Source organism: Lissotriton helveticus, chromosome 1_1, assembly GCF_964261635.1.
Source record: "Lissotriton helveticus chromosome 1_1, aLisHel1.1, whole genome shotgun sequence".
NCBI classification, from domain to species: Eukaryota; Metazoa; Chordata; class Amphibia; order Caudata; family Salamandridae; genus Lissotriton; species Lissotriton helveticus.
This window is the reverse complement of record NC_136057.1, coordinates 393,377,935-393,397,945: the sequence shown is the minus strand read 5'-3', so window position 1 is coordinate 393,397,945 and position 20,011 is coordinate 393,377,935. Positions and strand designations below refer to the sequence as shown.

General features: G+C 44.9%; 1 protein-coding gene across 1 annotated transcript in view; it reads right to left on the bottom strand.

Moving 5' to 3' along the window:
* Positions 1-20,011, bottom strand: part of TEAD4 (TEA domain transcription factor 4) — a 479,147-nt gene that overhangs the window by 25,659 nt on the left and 433,477 nt on the right. Inside the window, exon 9 of the mRNA XM_078647400.1 lies at positions 10,654-10,794. Coding sequence (XP_078503526.1) covers positions 10,654-10,794 — 141 coding nt within the window. The remainder of the gene's footprint in view (positions 1-10,653; positions 10,795-20,011) is intronic.

Below are 20,011 nucleotides of genomic sequence, written 5' to 3'. Positions count from 1 at the left end.
TCCATTCCACTCAGTCGGGCTTCCGCCCTAATCTGAGCACGGAGACGGCGCTGCTGGAGGTGTCTGAGGCCATCAAGGAGACGCTAGACTTGGGTGGGAGAGCTATGTTGATCATGCTCGATCTGTCGGCGGCCTTTGACACCGTTCCCCATGAGGGCTTGCTCATCAGACTTCGTGAGATCGGTCTGAGGGGGACGGTGTTCAGCTGGTTTACATCTTTTTTAGCTGGTCGCCGACAGACGGTCTGGGCCTCCTTAGCTTCCGCTGAGATGCCGCCATTGGGAGTTGGAGTCCCGCAGGGCTCTGTATTGAGCCCGACTCTTTTTAACATCTTTATGACCCCTCTGGCGGCTCTGGCTGAGTCTTTCGGAGCCCAGATCGTATCCTACGCGGATGACACCCAGCTGCTCTTCACCTGCCGGAAAGGGGAGGATTTTGATGGAGAGAGTATCCGTGAGTGCCTTGGGGCTGTTTTCAAATGGCTCCAACTGAACAGCCTCAAGTGCAACTCAGATAAATCGGAGGTACTCTTCTTTGGCTGTCAATCCGACCCGGACTGGCAGGTGTGGTGGCCTGCGGATATGTCTCCTCCAAGGCAGTCATCTCAGCTAGCGAAGAATCTGGGGGTTAAAATTGACAACGGTCTGACCTTAAGATCTCAGATCCTTGCCCTTACGGGCACCTGCTTTGGACTTCTCCGTATGCTTCGGAAGTTTTTTCCGTTGCTTTCTGAGGATCACAGGAGGATTACGGTGCAGGCCCTGATCGGTTCAAGATTGGACTATGCTAACATCTTATATCTTGGCCTGCCCGAATACCTCCTGCAACAGATGCAGGTGGTCCAGAATGCGGCGGCCCGCGCCATCTTTGGTCTCCACAGGCGAGTTCACGTTTCCGGCCTGCTGCAGTCGCTTCACTGGCTGCCTATTCGGCAGCGGATAGCTTTCAAAACTTTGACCCTTGCGCATAAGGCCTTCTATTCCACTGGGGCCAAACACCTGCAGAGGAGGCTTATGCCATACCGTCCTTCTCGATCTCTGAGATCAGAGTCGAAGTTTCTCGCCATTGTTCCTCGTGTGAGGAGGGCCCGCTTGGGAGGCCGCTCTTTTATGCTCCGGGCCCCTCAGCTTTGGAACTCTCTCCCCTTCTCGTTACGTAGCAATTCAAACCTGCTATCTTTTAGGAAGGGCTTGAAAACCTGGCTTTTTGCCGCTTAGATTTTATTTTCTTCGATCCCTTCTTTCTTTATTGTGTTGTGTTTGTTCTCCAGGATGTTAATAAAGCGCCGGGACACTCTTTTGAGTAGCCGTGCGCTATAAAAGCCACAAAATAACATAACATAACATAACAACATAACATAGTCGACGCCTCCTGGACTTCGTGGCTGAAGAGTCAAGCTTCACCTACTTCACTTGAAAGCACCCAACATCGGCTGGCATCTTCCTGTCACCATCCTGATCACTGGCTAGTGATCCACACTCTGTCCCCTCTGTTTTCAGGTTCTTCAGATCTCCGATCCATCCTTGGATCCACCCGGACACTTTTCCTCTGGTCGCCTGCAGCACTTCTTTGCAGCTCTCCATTGGAATCGATGACGAAACCCGACACTAAAAGACACCTATGCACCCGGCATTCCTGGGTGAGGTAACACGAGTACTCCGGTGCTCCAATGGGTCTTGACTCTCGAAGTGTCTAAGTCAAAAGGGGTTCCTTGGTAGTTCACTCCGAAGTGTCCTTAATCTTTAAAATTGTAACTTGCTTTTCCTCCATAGAAGTCAATGGTGATTCACGGCTGTGTTTAGACACTGCACGCCTCCCAAGTGGGTTTCCTGCATCCCTACCTTGGGTGGTTCATGGTTGCCCCAGCGGTTCTACAGGCCCTAGGCCGCACTTCTATCCCTCACGTGGTTCTTATACCACCATTTTAGTATATGGTTTGTGAGGCCCCTAGGGCAAAACGTATACTGTGCTATTTACTGAGTGCTATGTAAAGTTCTTGTATTGTACTTTTCCCTCTAGCCTCATAAAGAGACAAGAGGGGTTGTGTTTAGAATAAATACATATATATTTGATATATATACCTTGTGTGGTGTACTTTCATTTGATCATTCAAGAGATTATAGACTGGTAAAACAAGCTGCTTTACATTCCTTCAAGACTTAGCCTGAAGGCTGCTCTCCACAGCTACCACTAGGATAGCTTTCCATAAAAGTTGTCTTAAACCTACCATCAATATGGGTCGTTTGGACTGGTGCAAGGTGCCCACTAGAAAAGTGGACATCATATGCCAGGCCAACTTCTCACATCCGCAAAGAACAACTGACCTAACTGTCATCCCTGAGGCATGATGGGAAGCTAGGGGTCATGGCTGTCTTAAAGGCACAGTGCCAGTTTTTTTTAATGTTCTACATTTGCTTTAATTTCTATGCTGTTGAAGTTCCAATGCAACCTATGGGCTAACAATGCCTGCCTTTTTCTTTGCAGGACTACTTTTCTGCTAGTCATTAAAGGCAGTTCAAGTGTCTCTTGGTCCTCCTGGTTTGTTTGTGTATGTGCAAAGACTAGGTCTCACAGCATTGCTTAGCCTTTTATGTGTTTGGCTTTCTGGGAGGCTGCATTGATTGTTTTTAGAAATGATTATATGTATATGTATAGAGGTGTATATATGTGTTTTCATATATACTTTTTGTTAGCTATTTTCTGGGTTTATATTTAAGTGCTTATGACTCTGATGAGGATACCCCTGGAAGAGAACTAGGATTACAGCTAAGTAACTTAGCCTCATCACCCGTGGGGGTATCTAGATGGTTTCTGCTACTGGGTGGAATCAAACAAACAGCAAGGTTTTCTGAATTTCTGCAGGGATGAGGAGGTCCGGAGGTGGAGGGGGAGACCGTTCCAGGTCTTAGTGGCTAGATAGGAGAAAGAATGTCCGCCACTTGTGCTTCGGTAGATGGGGGTGGTTTGGGCGAGGGAGGTGGAGCGCAGGTGTCAGTGAAATCTTTTACGACGGCAAAGATCACCTTGCATCTCCTGGAGTTGGTGTTGCTGTGGTTAGGGAGCTTAGCGTGCTTGGTGTTATGCATCTGTTGGTGCTAGCATCTTAGATAGACACAAAAGTTCATTTGTCCATGTGTCTTGGGTCATTCTCCATTTGCGCTGCAGTTGCTTGTAGTGATGCTTCATCATCCTGAGTTCCTCTTTCTGTAAGCTGGCTTGCGGTTGGGTTCTTGATGTTTTTTGTTGCGTAGGGGAAGCCAGTGTGTTGGTGTAGGTGGTGATCCATCTGTTGAGGTTTTGAATGGTTTCTGGCCAGTCTGCGGGTGAGCTTGGGCTGATGTGTTGAAGGAGGGTGATCCAGTCCTCCTCCAGTTTATCCGGTTCTAGTGGGCAAGAGCGATGGCGATTAGTCTATGGTGGAGTGGGACTGGCACACTGAATCTAACAAGGGTATGGTTTGTCCAGTTGATCAGTGATGGCTTGCAGATGGCGTTGTTACCATAGGAAGGGAAAATCTGGTCAAAGAGAGGTCCAGCAGGGAAAGTGAGTTAAGCTATGTGCTGGGTGAAGCCCAGGTTTCTGAGGTTTTCTAGAAGAACTGTGGAGTTCAGATTGGTACTGTCATCCAGGTGACAGTTCAGGTCTCCAAGGATGATGAAAGTGTTGCAGTTGAGGTTGAGGGGTGCAAGGAAGTCCATGAAGTAGCTGGCAAAGCTGGTGCAAGGTGCTCGTTGTTTGAATCAGAGGGTTCCACTCAGGGTGAAGTTTGTTGTGATGTGAACTCAAAACATGAGGTGTTCCATGTAGAAGGTGGGTGTGTCGTTGGAGGTGGTGCAGCTGATGGTGTCCTTAACTACAATAGTCTCCCTTTCTCTGGGCTTTCGCTTACAGTACTGCCTGCGATCTTGTATATGCTGGCGTGGCTGTAGCAATGGCCGACGCCGAGGCTGGGTGCAACCAGGTGTCCATCTGGAATAGCAGGTCCAGGACATGGTTGTGAATCAGGTTCCAGATCTCTGTAGTCTGAAGTGTGTTTGATGATTAAACAAGTGTTGAGGATTATGCATGAGAGTGCAGAGTGATGTGTATGTTATGCCTGATCTACATAAGTGTGAGGCAGTGGGGTATTGGGTGCTATCTGTGCAGAAGTGGTGAGTAGTGGGTGTGAGAGGGAGCATGAGAACGTGCAGGAGAATGCTCCTGCTTTTTGGTGTGCTACGGTGGTAGCATGGAGAGCAGCAGCTGGGGTCGAGGCATGGAGGTTCTTTGCTGGGTAGTGGTGGGTATAAAGAAGGGCCAGGGCTCCTAGCGTTGGGCACTGACGATCTTATCTTTGGAATACCTTTACATTGGCACATCTGTACTGCTGCTGCCATTAGGTAGGTCCTGGGAGGAGGGAGGAGAGATGGGTTGGTGGGCAGGATTGTGACGGGGGTTGGAAGAAGGAGTGTGGGAAATGGGAGAGAAGGAACAGTGTGGAAGGTCAGTGGAAGGAAATAAGAAGCGAGTGGGAATGCATGGAGCAGCAAAGAGGTGGAAATAGCCCCACAAGGGAAAAAGCACTGAAAAGAGCAGAAAGGGCAAAAAGGCAAAATAGGAGGGTCAAGCAGTATACAGCAGTAAAGGCTGTGAGCAATAGACAAGAGGCAGTCAAAAATCAGAGTCAAACAGTGGCAAAAAGGTCTGAAATAGAGAAAACCAAGAGAAAAAGGCAAAACCAAGAGATGCAGATGATATAAAAAACAGCAACAACAAAATAGAGGCAAACCTGAGAGGAAAAGAAAAAACAGATATAGATGATAAAGAAAACTTACAGCAACAATAAGACAGTAACAAAGGAGACGGAGAAAGAGAGAGTGCGAAGGAGGAGCGAGGCTAGGTATAGGATGCTAATAGTTGTGTGGAGAGAGTTTTTATAAGTACATTTATTTCTTTATTTTGCAGTTTTATATAGCATGAACCAGAGCCAAAGGTATAAGAATAGTTTCCACTGTGTGAAAGCACAGTACGCCTGTACGCACATCCCTAGCTGCATAAACCTCATGCTTCATTGTATGGTTAAATGCCTTCTGATAGTTCGGAGTGTGATCTGCGACCCGGGTATTCAAATGGTGCGAAAAGACCACATATTTGCAAAAGGTTTATGGCTGGTATTGCTTCTGCAGGATGCACATGATATTGGCCACATCTCTGGCAAAGGTAGCTGGTTTTCATCACCGTGACTATTCATATTTCCAGCATTATGTCAAAACAAGGTCATTCTGACTGCAGTTCTATAATACGGTAAAGTGGTGCTAAGATCATTCCATCTGACTCTTGCCTGATTTATTCATGACTGCTTTTTATAGGCCTCCTTTCTGACATCAATCGAACATTTTGAAATTTAGGTTTGCTTCAGCCTGTGTGCCATAGGCCCTGGAAGTAATGGTGTTGGGGTTGGGGGTTGCTGCTGCAGTACCATCAGAATAACCATATTGAAGTTCAGAAGGTGAATGAACAATAACGATGCCTTTAAATGTTGTTATCATCTGGTCACAGACATCAAATATTAGGCTCTGTTTTTTTGACAAAGTCTATTATTTTATCATGGAGACTGGTGTTTACTTCTCTTTCTCTGACTGCAAGGTTAAAGGATTTTTTCTTGTGAACTATGTGGCAAAGTAAAAAAAGACAAGTTAAGAGGTCTGAAATTATAAACAGTCTCAATGCTCTTTTGTAAAAAGGGTTCTTTCTTTATCATTCAAATATTTTCTAATTTCAGATTTTTCCTCTAGCCAAAAGTTTCAAGACACTAAGTGAATACAATGTATGGTAGGCTTGGCTTATCAGATCAGCTAAATTGAATCATTTTTTAAGCATGTGCCTCCATTATTGCGACATGATTGCTTAAATTGTTTCCTCTAGTTTGGTGACAGTAAGTTCAATGGAGAGTTAGTCCTAAATTCGACCACAACATTCTAGAGTCAATGTGGCGCCATCATAAGCAGCAGCAACAGTATCAGAAAGTGCAGCTACAGCTATAACAGCTCGATTCAAAGTATCTCTCCTGATAAACCGAGACTACTGAACATTGGACATTAATGAAATGTATTGGATAAGAGCTCTGATGAAGTAAGAATGTACTGATAGTGTTGCGAAACACGTGGAGGTTTGAGCAGAAATCTAAAATTGGAAAATATTTGAATACTAAAAAAAAACTCTTATTACAACAACAGCAACTTTGAGTCTATTATTACCCTATTAGTCCTATAAAAAGAAGTGGGGGGACTGACAATATGCAAATGACCCCATGACGTCACGTGCTCCATGTGTGCCGGTGTCTGAAAATTACACCGGGACACGTTCAGCTTATTTCTGTGGGGCCCAGCTTCTTGGCAGGAGGGACGGCGTCCACCCAGTGAATAGAGTGGGGGGACGCCGTCCACCCGCGTGTACCCTCGACTCGAGCCCTGATTATTACGTTCAGACTTCGAACCTTGTCTTTTTCAGCTTATTTAAACTTGAGCTTGAATGAAGCTCTATGAACTTCAAAATCTTGTAGTTCATCTTTTTAGGGTTTTCCTTCCTCTTACTGTTTTGCTCTTATATGTGGCAATCTTGCTGAGTGTGAAAGGAAAGCCTGGACTTTGATAATTTTCTTTCTAACACATAACAAAACTCAAAACGTACAAACGTACAAATATTTTATTTTCAGAGGTTATGAAAGCACAAATTAAACACTTTCATTTGTAATTCTGAAGTGTGATGGATACAAATATTTTAATAGGATCAAAACAAATCAATAAACTTAATTTGGTGATGTGCAAATGAAAAATACTTACTTAAACCCAACTTTCACGCTTTGTTTACTGTACGCTGTATAGTTTTATCAGTAAAACCAAATGTCTGTTCACATTTAGTGGCCATTCCAATGGACATGATTGCTTAAATTGTTTCCTCAAGTTTGGTGACAGTAAGTTCAATGGAGAGTTAGTCCTAAATTCGACCACAAAATTCTAGAGTCAATGTGGCGCCATCATAAGCAGCAGCAACAGTATCAGAAAGTGCAGCTACAGCTATAACAGCTCGATTCAAAGTATCTCTCCTGATAAACCAAGACTACTGAACATTGGATATTAATGAAATGTATTGGATAAGAGCTTGGATGAAGTAAGAATGTACTGATGGTGTTGCGAAACACGTGGTGGTTTGAGCAGAAATCTAAAATTGGAAAATATTTGAATACTAAAAAAAAGAACTCTTATTACAACAACAGCAACGTGGAGTCTATTATTACCCGGGCACAAGTCCTATAAAAAGAAGTGGGGGGACTGACAATATGTAAATGACCCCATGACGTCACGTGCTCAACATGTCCCGGTGTCTGAAAATTACACCGGGACACGTTCAGCTTATTTCTGTGGGACCCAGCTTCTTGGCAGGGGGGACGGCGTCCACCCAGTGAATAGAGTGGGGGGCGCCATCCACCCACGTGTACCCCCGACTCGAGCCCTGATTATTACGTTCAGACTTCGAAGCTTGTCTTTTTCAGCTTATCTAAACTTGAGCTTGAATGAAGCTCTATGAACGTCAAAATCTTGTAGTTCATCTTTTTAGGGTTTTCCTTCCTCTTATTGTTTTGCTCTTCAATGTGGCAATCTTGCTGAGTGTGAAAGGAAAGCCTGGACTTTGATCATCTTCTTTCTAACACATAACAAAACTCAAAACGTACAAACGTACAAATATTTCAAAATATTTTCAGAGGTTATGAAAGCACAAATTAAACACTTTCATTTGTAATTCTGAAGTGTGATGGATACAAATATTTTAATAGGATCAAAACAAATCAATAAACTTAATTTGGTGATGTGCAAATGAAAAATATTTACTTAAACCCAACTTTCATGCTTTGTTTACTGTACGCTGTATAGTTTTATCAGTAAAACCAAATGTCTGTTCACATTTAGTGGCCATTCCAATGCAAAATGGGCTGTCTGTAAGTGGCAGTGCGCTACCACACCATGCTTTAGTAATATATTTGTGGCAGCATACTCCAAAATGTGCACACACACACCACACTACATATAGTACCGAATAATATTATTGTAACAGATCAAAGTATAGTTCAATATCTCACTGGCTGTAGCAGTGACACACACCAATATTGAAAGTCATTTTATTTGAAACTCATGGATCAGAAATTAGATTTGGAACATTCAAGGCAAGGAGCAATTTTGATGCCTGGTCCTACAGAAAAAAATGCAATGAAAAAATAGGGCCGGGGCAAGGGGCAACAGAGGAGTGGGTCAGGGTACCGGGTGTAGAGGGAGTAAGGGAAAAGAAGCACACGAGAGAGCAACAACATCGGAATCCAAGAGAAGGCACTGGAGTGGATCATCTCGTTCCTCGCCGGAAGGACCCAGAGAGTCCGCCTCCCCCCGTTCAGATCCGAGGCCACCGAAGTCATCTGCGGCGTACCTCAAGGATCATCACTCAGCCCAACCCTCTTCAATGTCTACATGAGCCCCCTCGCAGCCATCGCACGCCAACACAACCTCAACATCATCTCCTACGCCGACGATACCCAGCTGATCCTCTCCCTCACCAACGAACCCGCCAGAGCCAGCCTACACGAAGGGATGAAAGACGTCGCCGAGTGGATGAAGAACAGCAGCCTGAAACTGAAACTGAGACAAGACGGAAGTCCTCATCCTGGGATCATCACCCTCCGCCTGGGACGATTTCTGGTTGCCCCCTGCCCTGGGCACCACTCCCAAGCCAACGGACCACGCACGCAACCTGGGCTTATTTATTTATTTATTTATTTATTTGTGCGTTTTTATATAGCGCGGACTCTACCCGAAGGTGTCAGAGCGCTTCACAATAGGAACAGAACTGATACATGAGAACATTACAAGTGAACAAAATACAAAAGCAAACGTTACATTAAATGAAGCAAAAATGACAATAGTGAGCCAACAAAATACAAGAGGTAGCAAACGGTGCATTACAAAAGTGACAATCGTGAACCAACAAAATACAAGAGGTAGCAAACGGTGCATTACAAAAGTGACAATCGTGAACCAACAAAATACAAGAGGTAGCAAACGGTGCATTACAGGAGGAAAAAGTGACGTGTGCAGGTTACAAAAGCGTACAAAGTAAACATAGAGGTATAATACTGTAATATATGGAGGGTACTCAAGCACAAGAACAAATGTTACATAGGCAACGGTGGACCTTGTGCATGTATTGAAAACAAACAAGTGTAAGAGGTAGAAAACAGTGTGTTACAAGAGAAAGTGACGGGTGCATGTTACACATGAGTACCAAACACAGGTAGAAAGATAATACTGCAATAAATGGCAGACTCTCAAACCACAAGAACACACTGGGGACGTTCACAGGCTTCATCATGGACTCCTCCCTCTTGATGACCAGACAAGTCAACGCCATCTCCTCATCGTGCTTCAACACCCTGCGCATGCTCCGCAAGTTCTTCCGATGGATCCCCACCGGAACCAGGAAGACCGTCACCCAGGCACTCGTCACCAGCCGACTGGACTACGGGAACACCCTCTTCGCCGGAACCACAGCCAAACTTTAAAAAAAACTCCAACGCATCCAGAACGCCTCCGCACGACTCATCCTGGACGTTCCCCGACACAGCCACATCTCCGGCCACCTGAGAGACCTGCACTGGCTCCCCGTCAGCAAAAGAATCACGTTCAGGCTCCTCACCCACGCACACAAGGCTCTCCACGACCTGGGCCCCAAGTACCTCAACGACCGCCTGACCTTCTACACGCCCACCCGCCAGCTACGATCGACCAGCCACGCCCTCGCCGCCGTACCACGCAACCGCAGAGCCACCTCCGGAGAAATATCCTTCTCCTACCTGGCAGGCAAGACTTCGAACTCCCTCCCAATCCACCTTCGGCTGACCCTAGACCATCTCTCCTTCAGGAAGCAGCTCAAGACCTGGCTGTTCGAGCAGTGACGTACCCCTCCCCCCCCAGCGCCTTGAGACCCTTCCGGGTGAGTAGCGCGCTATACAAACTCCTTGATTGATTGATTGAACAAAGAAGGTGGGGAGAAGCACACAAGGGAGAAAACAGCACAGGACCAGTAGGAAGCACTCTAGGGTGTGGGAGAGAAGCACACATGTGAGAGAAAGCAACATGGAGCGGGGTGAGGGACGTACATCGACAAAAGAGAGAAACACGGAACACGAGAGGACAGAGAAGCACACAAGGGAGACAGTTGGAAAACACATGCACTCTTGTGGAGTGCTTAAGAAAAGACTAGTTACCTAAAAGTAAGCAGTTGAACAACACAAGCAAAGAAGCTGTGGTCCGGGGAAATGATAAACACAAGATTGACAAGTTAAGCCACTGAACAAGAAGCAAGCAAATGTGAGTGACAATAAAGCCACCCACCGGTAAGCAACGGCCAAGCTTTAAGGCCAATGTAAAGTCCTTGGTACGACCCCAATAGGTTTTCTGGAAGGCTCAAACTAAAAAGCAGTATAATTTGTAGAATGCAAAGGCCTATGGGAAGACTGCAAGGATTCAGTGGCTGCTTGCAGTTGATCTGCCCCACTTGGGCAGAGGTCTCACTGCAGACAGTCCTGCAAGAGGCTCATGTTTAAACGTTTATATCTCCCATTCCTACCTCCACTTTCTCCACCACTTGCTTCCCAAAGGAGCAGACTTTTGTCGAACAGGTGATTATCATGTTCTCCGGACTCTCGTACTGACTAGAAACTCCGTAGAAAGATCTACCCTCTTCTTGGATGTTAGTGTTCAAATCCGCCTAGAAAGAAAAAAAGGGTATTTATTCAGTACCATCTTTCCAGAAATAAAAGTGGAGTGCTGTTTTTTTTTATTTAATGTGCTTGTGAGACAACCCCCCCTTTCCGGACCCTCCAAACACACTTGGAGAGGTTTCGGCTCCGCTTGACGTGTCTGCTTTATGTAATATATGTCTGGCATTGCAAAGCGACGTTTGTTTCCATTCTGCAGTGTCTCTAGAAATGATTTTTAGCAGGACATAGATAAAACTGGTGAGGTCACACATAGTGGCGAAGATTGTGTGTTTGCTGTACACGTTCAGTGCCGTAATGGGCAGGTGCCACCAGGTGCGGCGTTCCGTCACTTCTTAAAATTGAAAGCGAAAGTGCCAGTTTTTCTCAGTAGCAAACTGCTACTCTGTGACATGAGTATCTGCAATTGTCTATTTCATTTTAAGCACTGAGCAACTTTGATAAATATCAGTTTTGACTTTATAAAATATAAAACCAAAGTTGAGGTTATTATAGAATAAATCATTTCCTTCACCTTTTGTACATCTGTGATATTTTTGTTTTCTTCTATTTTGCTTTAAGTACACAAAACAATAACACCTGCTGATCATATTAATGCCATTCTCCATGTACTTTGCTTGAAATATATTCTCAACACAGTAACAGTCATCCCACTAGATGGCAGCACAAGTAAACATATGAAAAATACAATTATAATAAACCCCAGCTCGAACACCAACCACTTCCCACCCTCGCAAGACCTGTGCGACTCGCAGGCCACCTTCTTCCACCGCAAGATCGCATATATCCACAACAGCTTCAACGCCACAACCGCCCCGACAACCACTGAGACCTCCGCCCCCACAACCACCATCTGCACCAACCGCCTGTTCTCCTGGACAAACACAAACAACGCCGACACCATCAAGATCATGAACACCATCCACTCCGGATCTCCGTCAGACCCATGCACACACTACATCTTCAACAAAGCCAGTACACCCCATCTCCGGAAAGTCATCAACACCTCCTTTGAGACAGCAACCTTCCCGGAGAGCTGGAAGCACGCCGAGATCAACGTCTTACTCAAGAAACCCAAGGGGGACCCCAAGGACCTCAAGAACTTCCGGCCAATCTCCCTGCTCCCGTTCCCGGCAAAGGTCATCGAGAAGACCGTCAACGAACAACTGACCCGCTACCACGAGGAGAACAACATCTTGGACCCTTCCCAGTCCAGGTTCCACAGCAACCATAGCCCCGAGACTGCCCTCATCCCCGCCACCGATGACATCAAGTCCCTGCTGGACAATGGAGAAATGGCAGTCCTCATCCTCCTGGACCTGTCAGCCGCCTTCGACACGGTCTGCCACCACACACTACGAACATGCCTCCACAGCGCCGGGATCCAAGAGAAGGCCTGGGACTGGACCACCTCCTTCCTCTCTGGCAGAACACAGAGCGTCCGCCTTCCCCCCTTCCGCTCCGAAGCCACCGAGATCATCTGGGGCATACCCCAGGGCTCATCCCTCAGACGAACCCTGTTTAACATCTACATGGCAACGCTCGCCCACGTCGCCCGTCGGCATGACCTCAACATCATCTCCTTCGCCGATGACACCCAGCTGATCCTCTCCCTCACCAAGGACCTCCACACCGCCAAAATCAACCTTCACGAAGGAATGAAGGTCGTCGCTGAATGGGTGAGGAACAGCCGACTGAAGCTGAACTCGGACAAGACAGAGGTCCTCATCCTCGGATCCACCCCTTCGGCCTGGGATGACTCCTGGTGGCCGACCGCACTGGGAACCGCCCCAACACCCACTGACCCCGCACGCATCCTAAGGGTCATCCTCGACTCCACCCTCTCCATGACTAAACAGGTCAACGCCTACTCCTCCTCCGGCTTCAACACCCTCCGCACGCTCCGCAGGATCTACAAGTGGATCCCCACTGAACCAAGAAGAACGGTCACTGAGGACCTCGTCAGCAACAGGTTGGACTACGGAAACTCCCTCTACGCAGGAGTCTCGGCCAGACTTCTGAGACGGCTTCAACGCATCCAGAACGCCTCTGCACGCCTGATCCTCGCCATCCCTCGCTGCAGCCACATCACACCCCACCTGAGAGGCCTGCACTGGCTCACGGCCAACAAGAGGATAACCTTCAAGCTCCTTACCCACGCACACAAGGCACTCCAGAACACCGGACCAAGGTACCTCAACAGATGACTCAGCTTCTACATCCCCACCCGCCAGCTCCGCTCCGCTGATCTCGCCCTCGCCACAGTCCCCCGCTTCCGAAGAGCGACCTCCGGCGGCAGATCGTTCTCCCACCTCGCCGCCAAGACCTGGAACACCCTCCCCATCCACCTACAGCAGACCCAAGACCTGCTGACCTTCAGAAAACTCCTCAAGACCTGGCTTTTCGAGCAGTAGCAGCATTCCCCACCCCAGCACCTTGAGACCCTCACGGGTGAGTATTGCACTTTACAAATGATATGATTGATTGATTGATAATGATTAGTGGTGGACAGGTCATTGTCAGTGGCTTAACAAAAGCCCCCACAGGTACTGGCAGGTCCCTGGGCCGAGAGCTTCGAGCATGTAGTTTGCAGGCGGGCCCTCTCAAGTTTTGTCACACTACTTTGTCATTATTTCATCATGCTGCCTGAATACCTAGTGGCAGAGTCAGCACAAGTCTAACTAGTTGCAGCATCTTCGAGGTGAATGCCTTAAGAATGATGACAAATTACAGTTTGCTATGGGCATTGAAAAGGATAACTGTTCACCCTTCAGAACTTCAGAAAAATATGTAAGTAGGGTGGATTGCGTGGCATGATGTCAGACAATAATCAAGATTCAGGGTTTCACTTTCTCCTGCTGGCAATATCATAACAAACTACCAGCAGATACCTCATATATCTGAAACCAAGTATTCAAACAAAACATAAACTGCTCCATAAGAACTAAATACATCTACACAGCAAATTTAACAGTGCACTTGTTCATACAATGAACAACATAAACATACTTAGAGCCAAAGAAGCAGAAATCCATGGATACGATGAACAATACTCAGCACTATAGAGTAAATCGACTCCACTGCCACTCCTGCACCAAACCTAAAAAATATATACCTCTAAGAGATAGGCATAGATGTAATGCTTGGCAGTCCTCTGAACAATCACTCCCTCAAACCAAGCACACAATCCTTAATAAATGCCAGGCAGAATATATACCCAATAGCATTACAATACCAAATGACTCCTAGCATGCCACCACCACTCATTCACACTAAGAGCACGAAAAATACATACGTCCAGAACATCAAGCACACATACCAGACCTGATACATAATCGTACAGCAAAAATATTAACTCTGCTGTTCCATGTAGAGATGAAAACCATCCTAGCACAACAGGTGTGCACCTCAACAGTTACACAGCTCATACAACTATAATATCAAATATCTCAGTATATGGAACACCCTGCTCATCTATCCCCAAAACACAACCAAAATAACACTTTAGGCCTTACACTATCATGCAAGCCCTTGAAACGCACACATCAGACTACAAAGAAGCGGACTGCTACATCCAGCAGCGGCTAACTTACACACCCCACACCTACCTGCTAATTCAATTAAACAAAAACTAGGCAGCATTCACCCAGTACCCGGTAAGATGCTCACACACCTTCTCTCTCACACGCACCTACATAAATATTCTACATAAATCACCACGCATTCTTCTGGAATTGCCCACTAGTAAAAACTCCTACAGATGCAAGTCAGGAAACAAAGTCTACTCATAAAGCTGAACCCTCTAATTTCACACTACACTTGAACTAAGTCACTTCACCATTGTCTCCTATTTGGACACCTACAAACTGATCACCCTATCTATCCTAATGCACAGAAGCATAATAGATGCATTAAAAGAATGAGCGTGTCAAAACATACACCCTCCCAACATCGCGGTCCGACCTCCATTATAAACTAACATTACCTTGGACCTACATCCCGCAGCCTCACTTTTGTAGCATATTATCCAAAAATGCTCTTAGAAGCTCTTCTGATAGACACTCTTATTAAGGAACCGTAATATAAAAAGAACACATATCATTTCTATATCACTTAAAAAGAACGACTAACTTGACAGCTCATGTGCCTGAACCCCTAGAGGGGCAATGGACCAACAACGCTACTGACACATTCAGACAGATAGCAGTCTTACAATTAGGCCCAGATTTACAAATAGTTAATGAAACGAGGGGCAGAAAACAAAGTTGCTGTGCTGCGCGAATAGGAGAGAAAAAAACTGGACAATATATACAAAGAAATGGCGCAGATCTGCTTTCTCCATGTGCTGGGGCACATTGTGCAGCCTTGCGCCAATGCCACTACCCTTGGGCAAGGGTGTCTGCGTTGTGTTCAGGATTATTTGTATACAGGCAGACATCCCTTCCTGCGTACAAAAATCCATCCTTTGAGGCTATGTCCTCTGTTTATCTGCGCTGCAGAGTGTAGCAGACATGCAAAGAGGAGAACAAATATGGAAAAATATAAAATATTTCTCTTTGTTATGCCAGCCTTAGGGAGGCACAGGATTTTTGCATAAATCCATGCCATGTCTGTGTAGATATGGATTTGTGTCAAAACCCATGGGTGGATGCATAACCTATGGAGCACATCCATAGCACAAAGTAACACAAGACAGTGCCACTGCACTGCATTGTGTTATTTTGGGTTACACACCAATGCAAATCATGATTTGCATTGGTTTGTAAACCCAACCAGAAGACTTTGTGCCGAGTCTACGTTAAAATGGTTTGTAAATCCCACCAGAAGACTTTGGACCAGGACTATGGAGTACATGGTACAAGGGGGAAGACATGTTTGGGGCCCATGGTCAGATGTGTTTCACTGCCCTGTAAGCACCCTCTAGCCCTGTCTCTGCTCACAAGAAAACAGTGGTATCATCAATGTGCACTAATCTAATCCCAGTTACTCCAGGGTCATCAATCATCCTAGTTTGCACCATCTGCACACAAACATCAGCTTGGAATTGTCCTTAGATATACTTCGCCTGCTATAGGTAGGCAGAATAAATCCACAGAAAAAGGCAGCAGAATGAGCTGTTGAACACAAACACAGATTCATGCTCTTATTAAAGTTTTTTATTTTTTAAACGTGCAATTTTGGGTGAAAAATAATTGGTGCGTACTACCGATTTCTTTGATGAATATAGGTGTACCCGATTAATTAATGATGTTGCAATTAAAACAATTTTAATAAGTGTGATTATTAACCTAGTTAATTTATACCACATTTCCATAGAGACACCATTTTATTAAGCTGGATGCTGTTTCTAAAATTTTGCTCATCCAGCTCTTGCTCATCACCCTTCCCAATCAATGTCCCCCTGCAAGTCTACATTCCCCCCATTTTTCGTGAACGCAGGGCACTGTGACATAATTGGTCATTTTCCTCAGAGCGCATGAATTGTAAATTAAACTTTTCCATCATGTTCCTAATGTAACTTTCTGAAGGAGTACTGCATTTCTCTGTACTATCTATTTTGAGATTTTCTTATTCTAATAAAACTGTTTGGGCCACATGTATCAAAATTGGAAATTGCGATTACCTAATTGCGATTTTCTGAAAATCAAAATTAGGTAATCGCTATATCCAATGTATGAAACTTCATAAGTTTCACATACCGATTTCTAGTGGGTCGCAAATCAGTTTGCGACCCCCTAGTAATCACTAAAATCACAAGGATGGTGGCCTGCTGGTGTCAGCAGACCACCATGTCCGTGATTGCTTTTAAATAAAGCAATTGTTTTTAAAATGCAGCTCGTTTTCCTTAAAGGAAAACGGGTTGAGTTTTTAAAAAAATTAAAGGTTTCTTTTCATTTTTTTTAAGAGCAGGCAGTGATCCATAGGACTACTGCCAGCTCTTAAAAAACGTTTTTACAACCATTCCCAAAGGGAAAGAGGTCTCGTCGGGACCCCTTCCCATTTGCAAAGTAGGTGGTAAAATGCAAATGTTTTGCGACCGCATTCAAGGTGACAAAACATTCATACATACCATTAGGATTCGTTATTTGGAAGGGACGCCCGAAACACGCCCCTTCCAAATACCAAATCGCAAACCCATTTTGCGATTCAGTAACAGATTATGGGGTTTGATACATGTAAAAAGCCTTTTTTGCGTTCTAAAATGGGCCGATTCCCCGAATCGTCCCGTTTGCGAACGCAACATTGGTTGATACATGTTGCCTCTTTAACTCTTCATCTATCTAGACCTCAGTTATTGAATGGTCCCAGTCATTATTTGAGTTACTCTGCTAATTTGTTTTGCCTGATGTCAAGGATGTTGGTGACACTTATCACTAGATCAAGGGTGAGGACCCGAGCAGCCGGAAGTAATTTTGTGGTGATCATAATATTGGGGTTCCGTGTATAATATGGGTGTGCTACTCCCACACCGACATGCTGCATTTCACGCAGTAAAGCTTGGATTAGCGCAGTAATACCGCACCCCGAAATTACCCTACGCCACAGTATTGGTAATTTAAATGCTGTATCACCAGTGCCGTTTCCACACAGTTTCTGTAATGAGGGCTTAACTGTCTACTTTAAAGCCAGCAGGACGTTTGCCACTGAAATACACGGTGAGCTCCACTTCACAAGTTTGAATCAGGGCAAGGATGATTCATCATTCCATCCTTCGAAGGGCAGCAAATTAAGAACTTTTAAACTGATTAACAATGAGAACCTTTAAACCCAGGTTCACAGTCCTAGAGAAAGAAGTGCAGTTTAAAATTCTTTCTATGAACAATCTATTATTATTCTGACCCCCCCACCCCCCAATCTTTTAAAATCAAAACCTTCCTAGCAATATGCTGAAAACTGATGCAAAAGGCTCACATGCAACCACAGAATTCTCTTTGTTTAATCAAATGGCCAGAAAGTCTAAGAGGGGCCGAAACAGCCTTGATTGGCTCATCCCTCCTCTTTCGCTCTTGACCAAGCAATGGGAGGTCTCTGAATAGAACTGCAGGATTGTACATCCATCACCACTGTGCAAATGTAAATACTAACCGAATTAAGGAGAAATATTGCTGTGTAAAAATTTATCCCACTTCCATCCAATCTAATTCTCCTGGCTGTTAACTCAGTGCTGCAGGCAAAGGCAGGCCTCTCAACTTCAAGGAAAACGAATGAAGCCCGTCATTTATTTCACCTAGCGCCGTCTCGCGTCACAGCTAACGCGGCAGCCATGTCAGCCGAGCCCTGCAGCGGGTTCCTCTGCAGCAGTGACCGTAAAGCATGCACCTGCTGATGAATTTTAGTTTGCTTTCTTTGCGGTGAAATAAAGCGATTGTCTCTCTTAGATAAACGATGCAATTGAAAGACAGACCTAACAGGGCAATACAATTAAATTAAGGACACAGACGACATTACTCTACCAGCGAGTAGCCTGGAGAGCATGCCATGCCTCGCGTTAAGGAATGGGAAAGAAGGAAGGGAAGAAGGGGTTGCTCTGCTTTGTAAGAGCAGCACTTTCTAAATCTAAATCACTAATAAACTTTCGACCAAGTTGTATGTAAAACCATTCTCTGCGTAGTCATTACTAGTGCAGAATGCAATAGTTCCAGAAATTCTTTTACATGTGTGAATACATACGTGTTACACCCAGCTAATGGACATATGAGAAACATCTACACCATAAATTGCCCATCAGATGCTAAGACTCCAATTTTTATTTAATGCATTGCCAGAAAACTCCACAGAATGAAGCACTAGTAAGACAACGTTTCTTTCTTCACCCCTTGACATTTTTTGTATGATTCAGATTCAAATTATTTTCTTACTGTAAAAACATTCACCTGCTGCATGCACTGCGTTATTTGTTTTTTCGAGTTTATAATGCACAAATACACATATCGGAGTGAAGTAGCTGGGTTCTCTTCTCTCATTTACTCTAGAACCCTCAGCGGATGGACCGTTGGTGTCTGCCTGGAAGTGTAGAGGGGAGAAACAATTTTTTTATATACGATCAAAGCCCAATAAGTTATCACTCCGAAGAATCACAGACTCCAGGTTCTAAGTTCAGTGGGTTTATTACAAAGCCAAAAATAACTGGACACACAAACACCTCAGGAAGAGGTTGTAAAAATACATCGAAACTAATACAAAACCAAACCTATGTGCAAAGTTAAGATGTTGGAGCATGTAGAGAATGACAAGTCCCAACACAAGAACACAGGCAATAAGTGCCCCCACATCGAGGTCAGACTTCATTGGAATTCATAAGTAAAAAGCATTAGTCTGTCCCAACACTACCACTAAAGTGACATTCATACTTAGCATTTCCCAGGCAAGTTCTTAAGAAGTACACTCATGTTGTATACGTCAACTTCTCGTTCTAAGATGCTCCTTCCTCACCATCGATCTTCTCTCCTCTCCTGACTCAACCCACGGGAAACTGTCCCTAACTCAAACACAAAAATCTCTGATCACGCCCACTGCTGATCTTCCAATCACCTCATCCTGCTGGGCACTCCTCATAGGTGGTTTTCCACTCCGTTTCGATATCTCCCAACTCTTGACTCAGTGACCTTGATTCCCAGGCCTTCTCCAGTGAAAAGGAACACCATCTCCCATTATCAGCATTTCTTGGGTAAATGTATCCTTTCCTCCCCTAAGCCTTACTCCTAAAACAAAAGCGTTATTCTAACTAACAAAGACTAGTTTCTCCACCTGTAACAGAAACATGAGAAAAGAACAAATACAACATGCACATGAGATTCAGCTGTTAATTCCATAATATGAGAGCAGCAGGGAGAATGCATTTCAGGCCTACAGAAAATCGGCCAACATAAGAAAATAGCACATAGGCCTCATGAATTTACATATAAATGAACTCTTCTACTGAGTATTTCTAAATCAACACGTTACATGAGCACATCAAATACGGGAATAAATGTGAGCATCTAACACAATTCTGCACTATGAGGTTTTTAGCTTAACACGCATGTATTGCAAATTTAAATTCTTCACGTTTAGATGGGAAATAGACCTAAGACATCACCTTTCACATTATTACAGCACATTTCTACTGTTCTATGTTAACACAACAAAAGAATGAATGTAGATGCGTACTACTCATAATTATGATGCACCCCTACAAATGAAAGAGCACCATCGCGCTCCATCAGG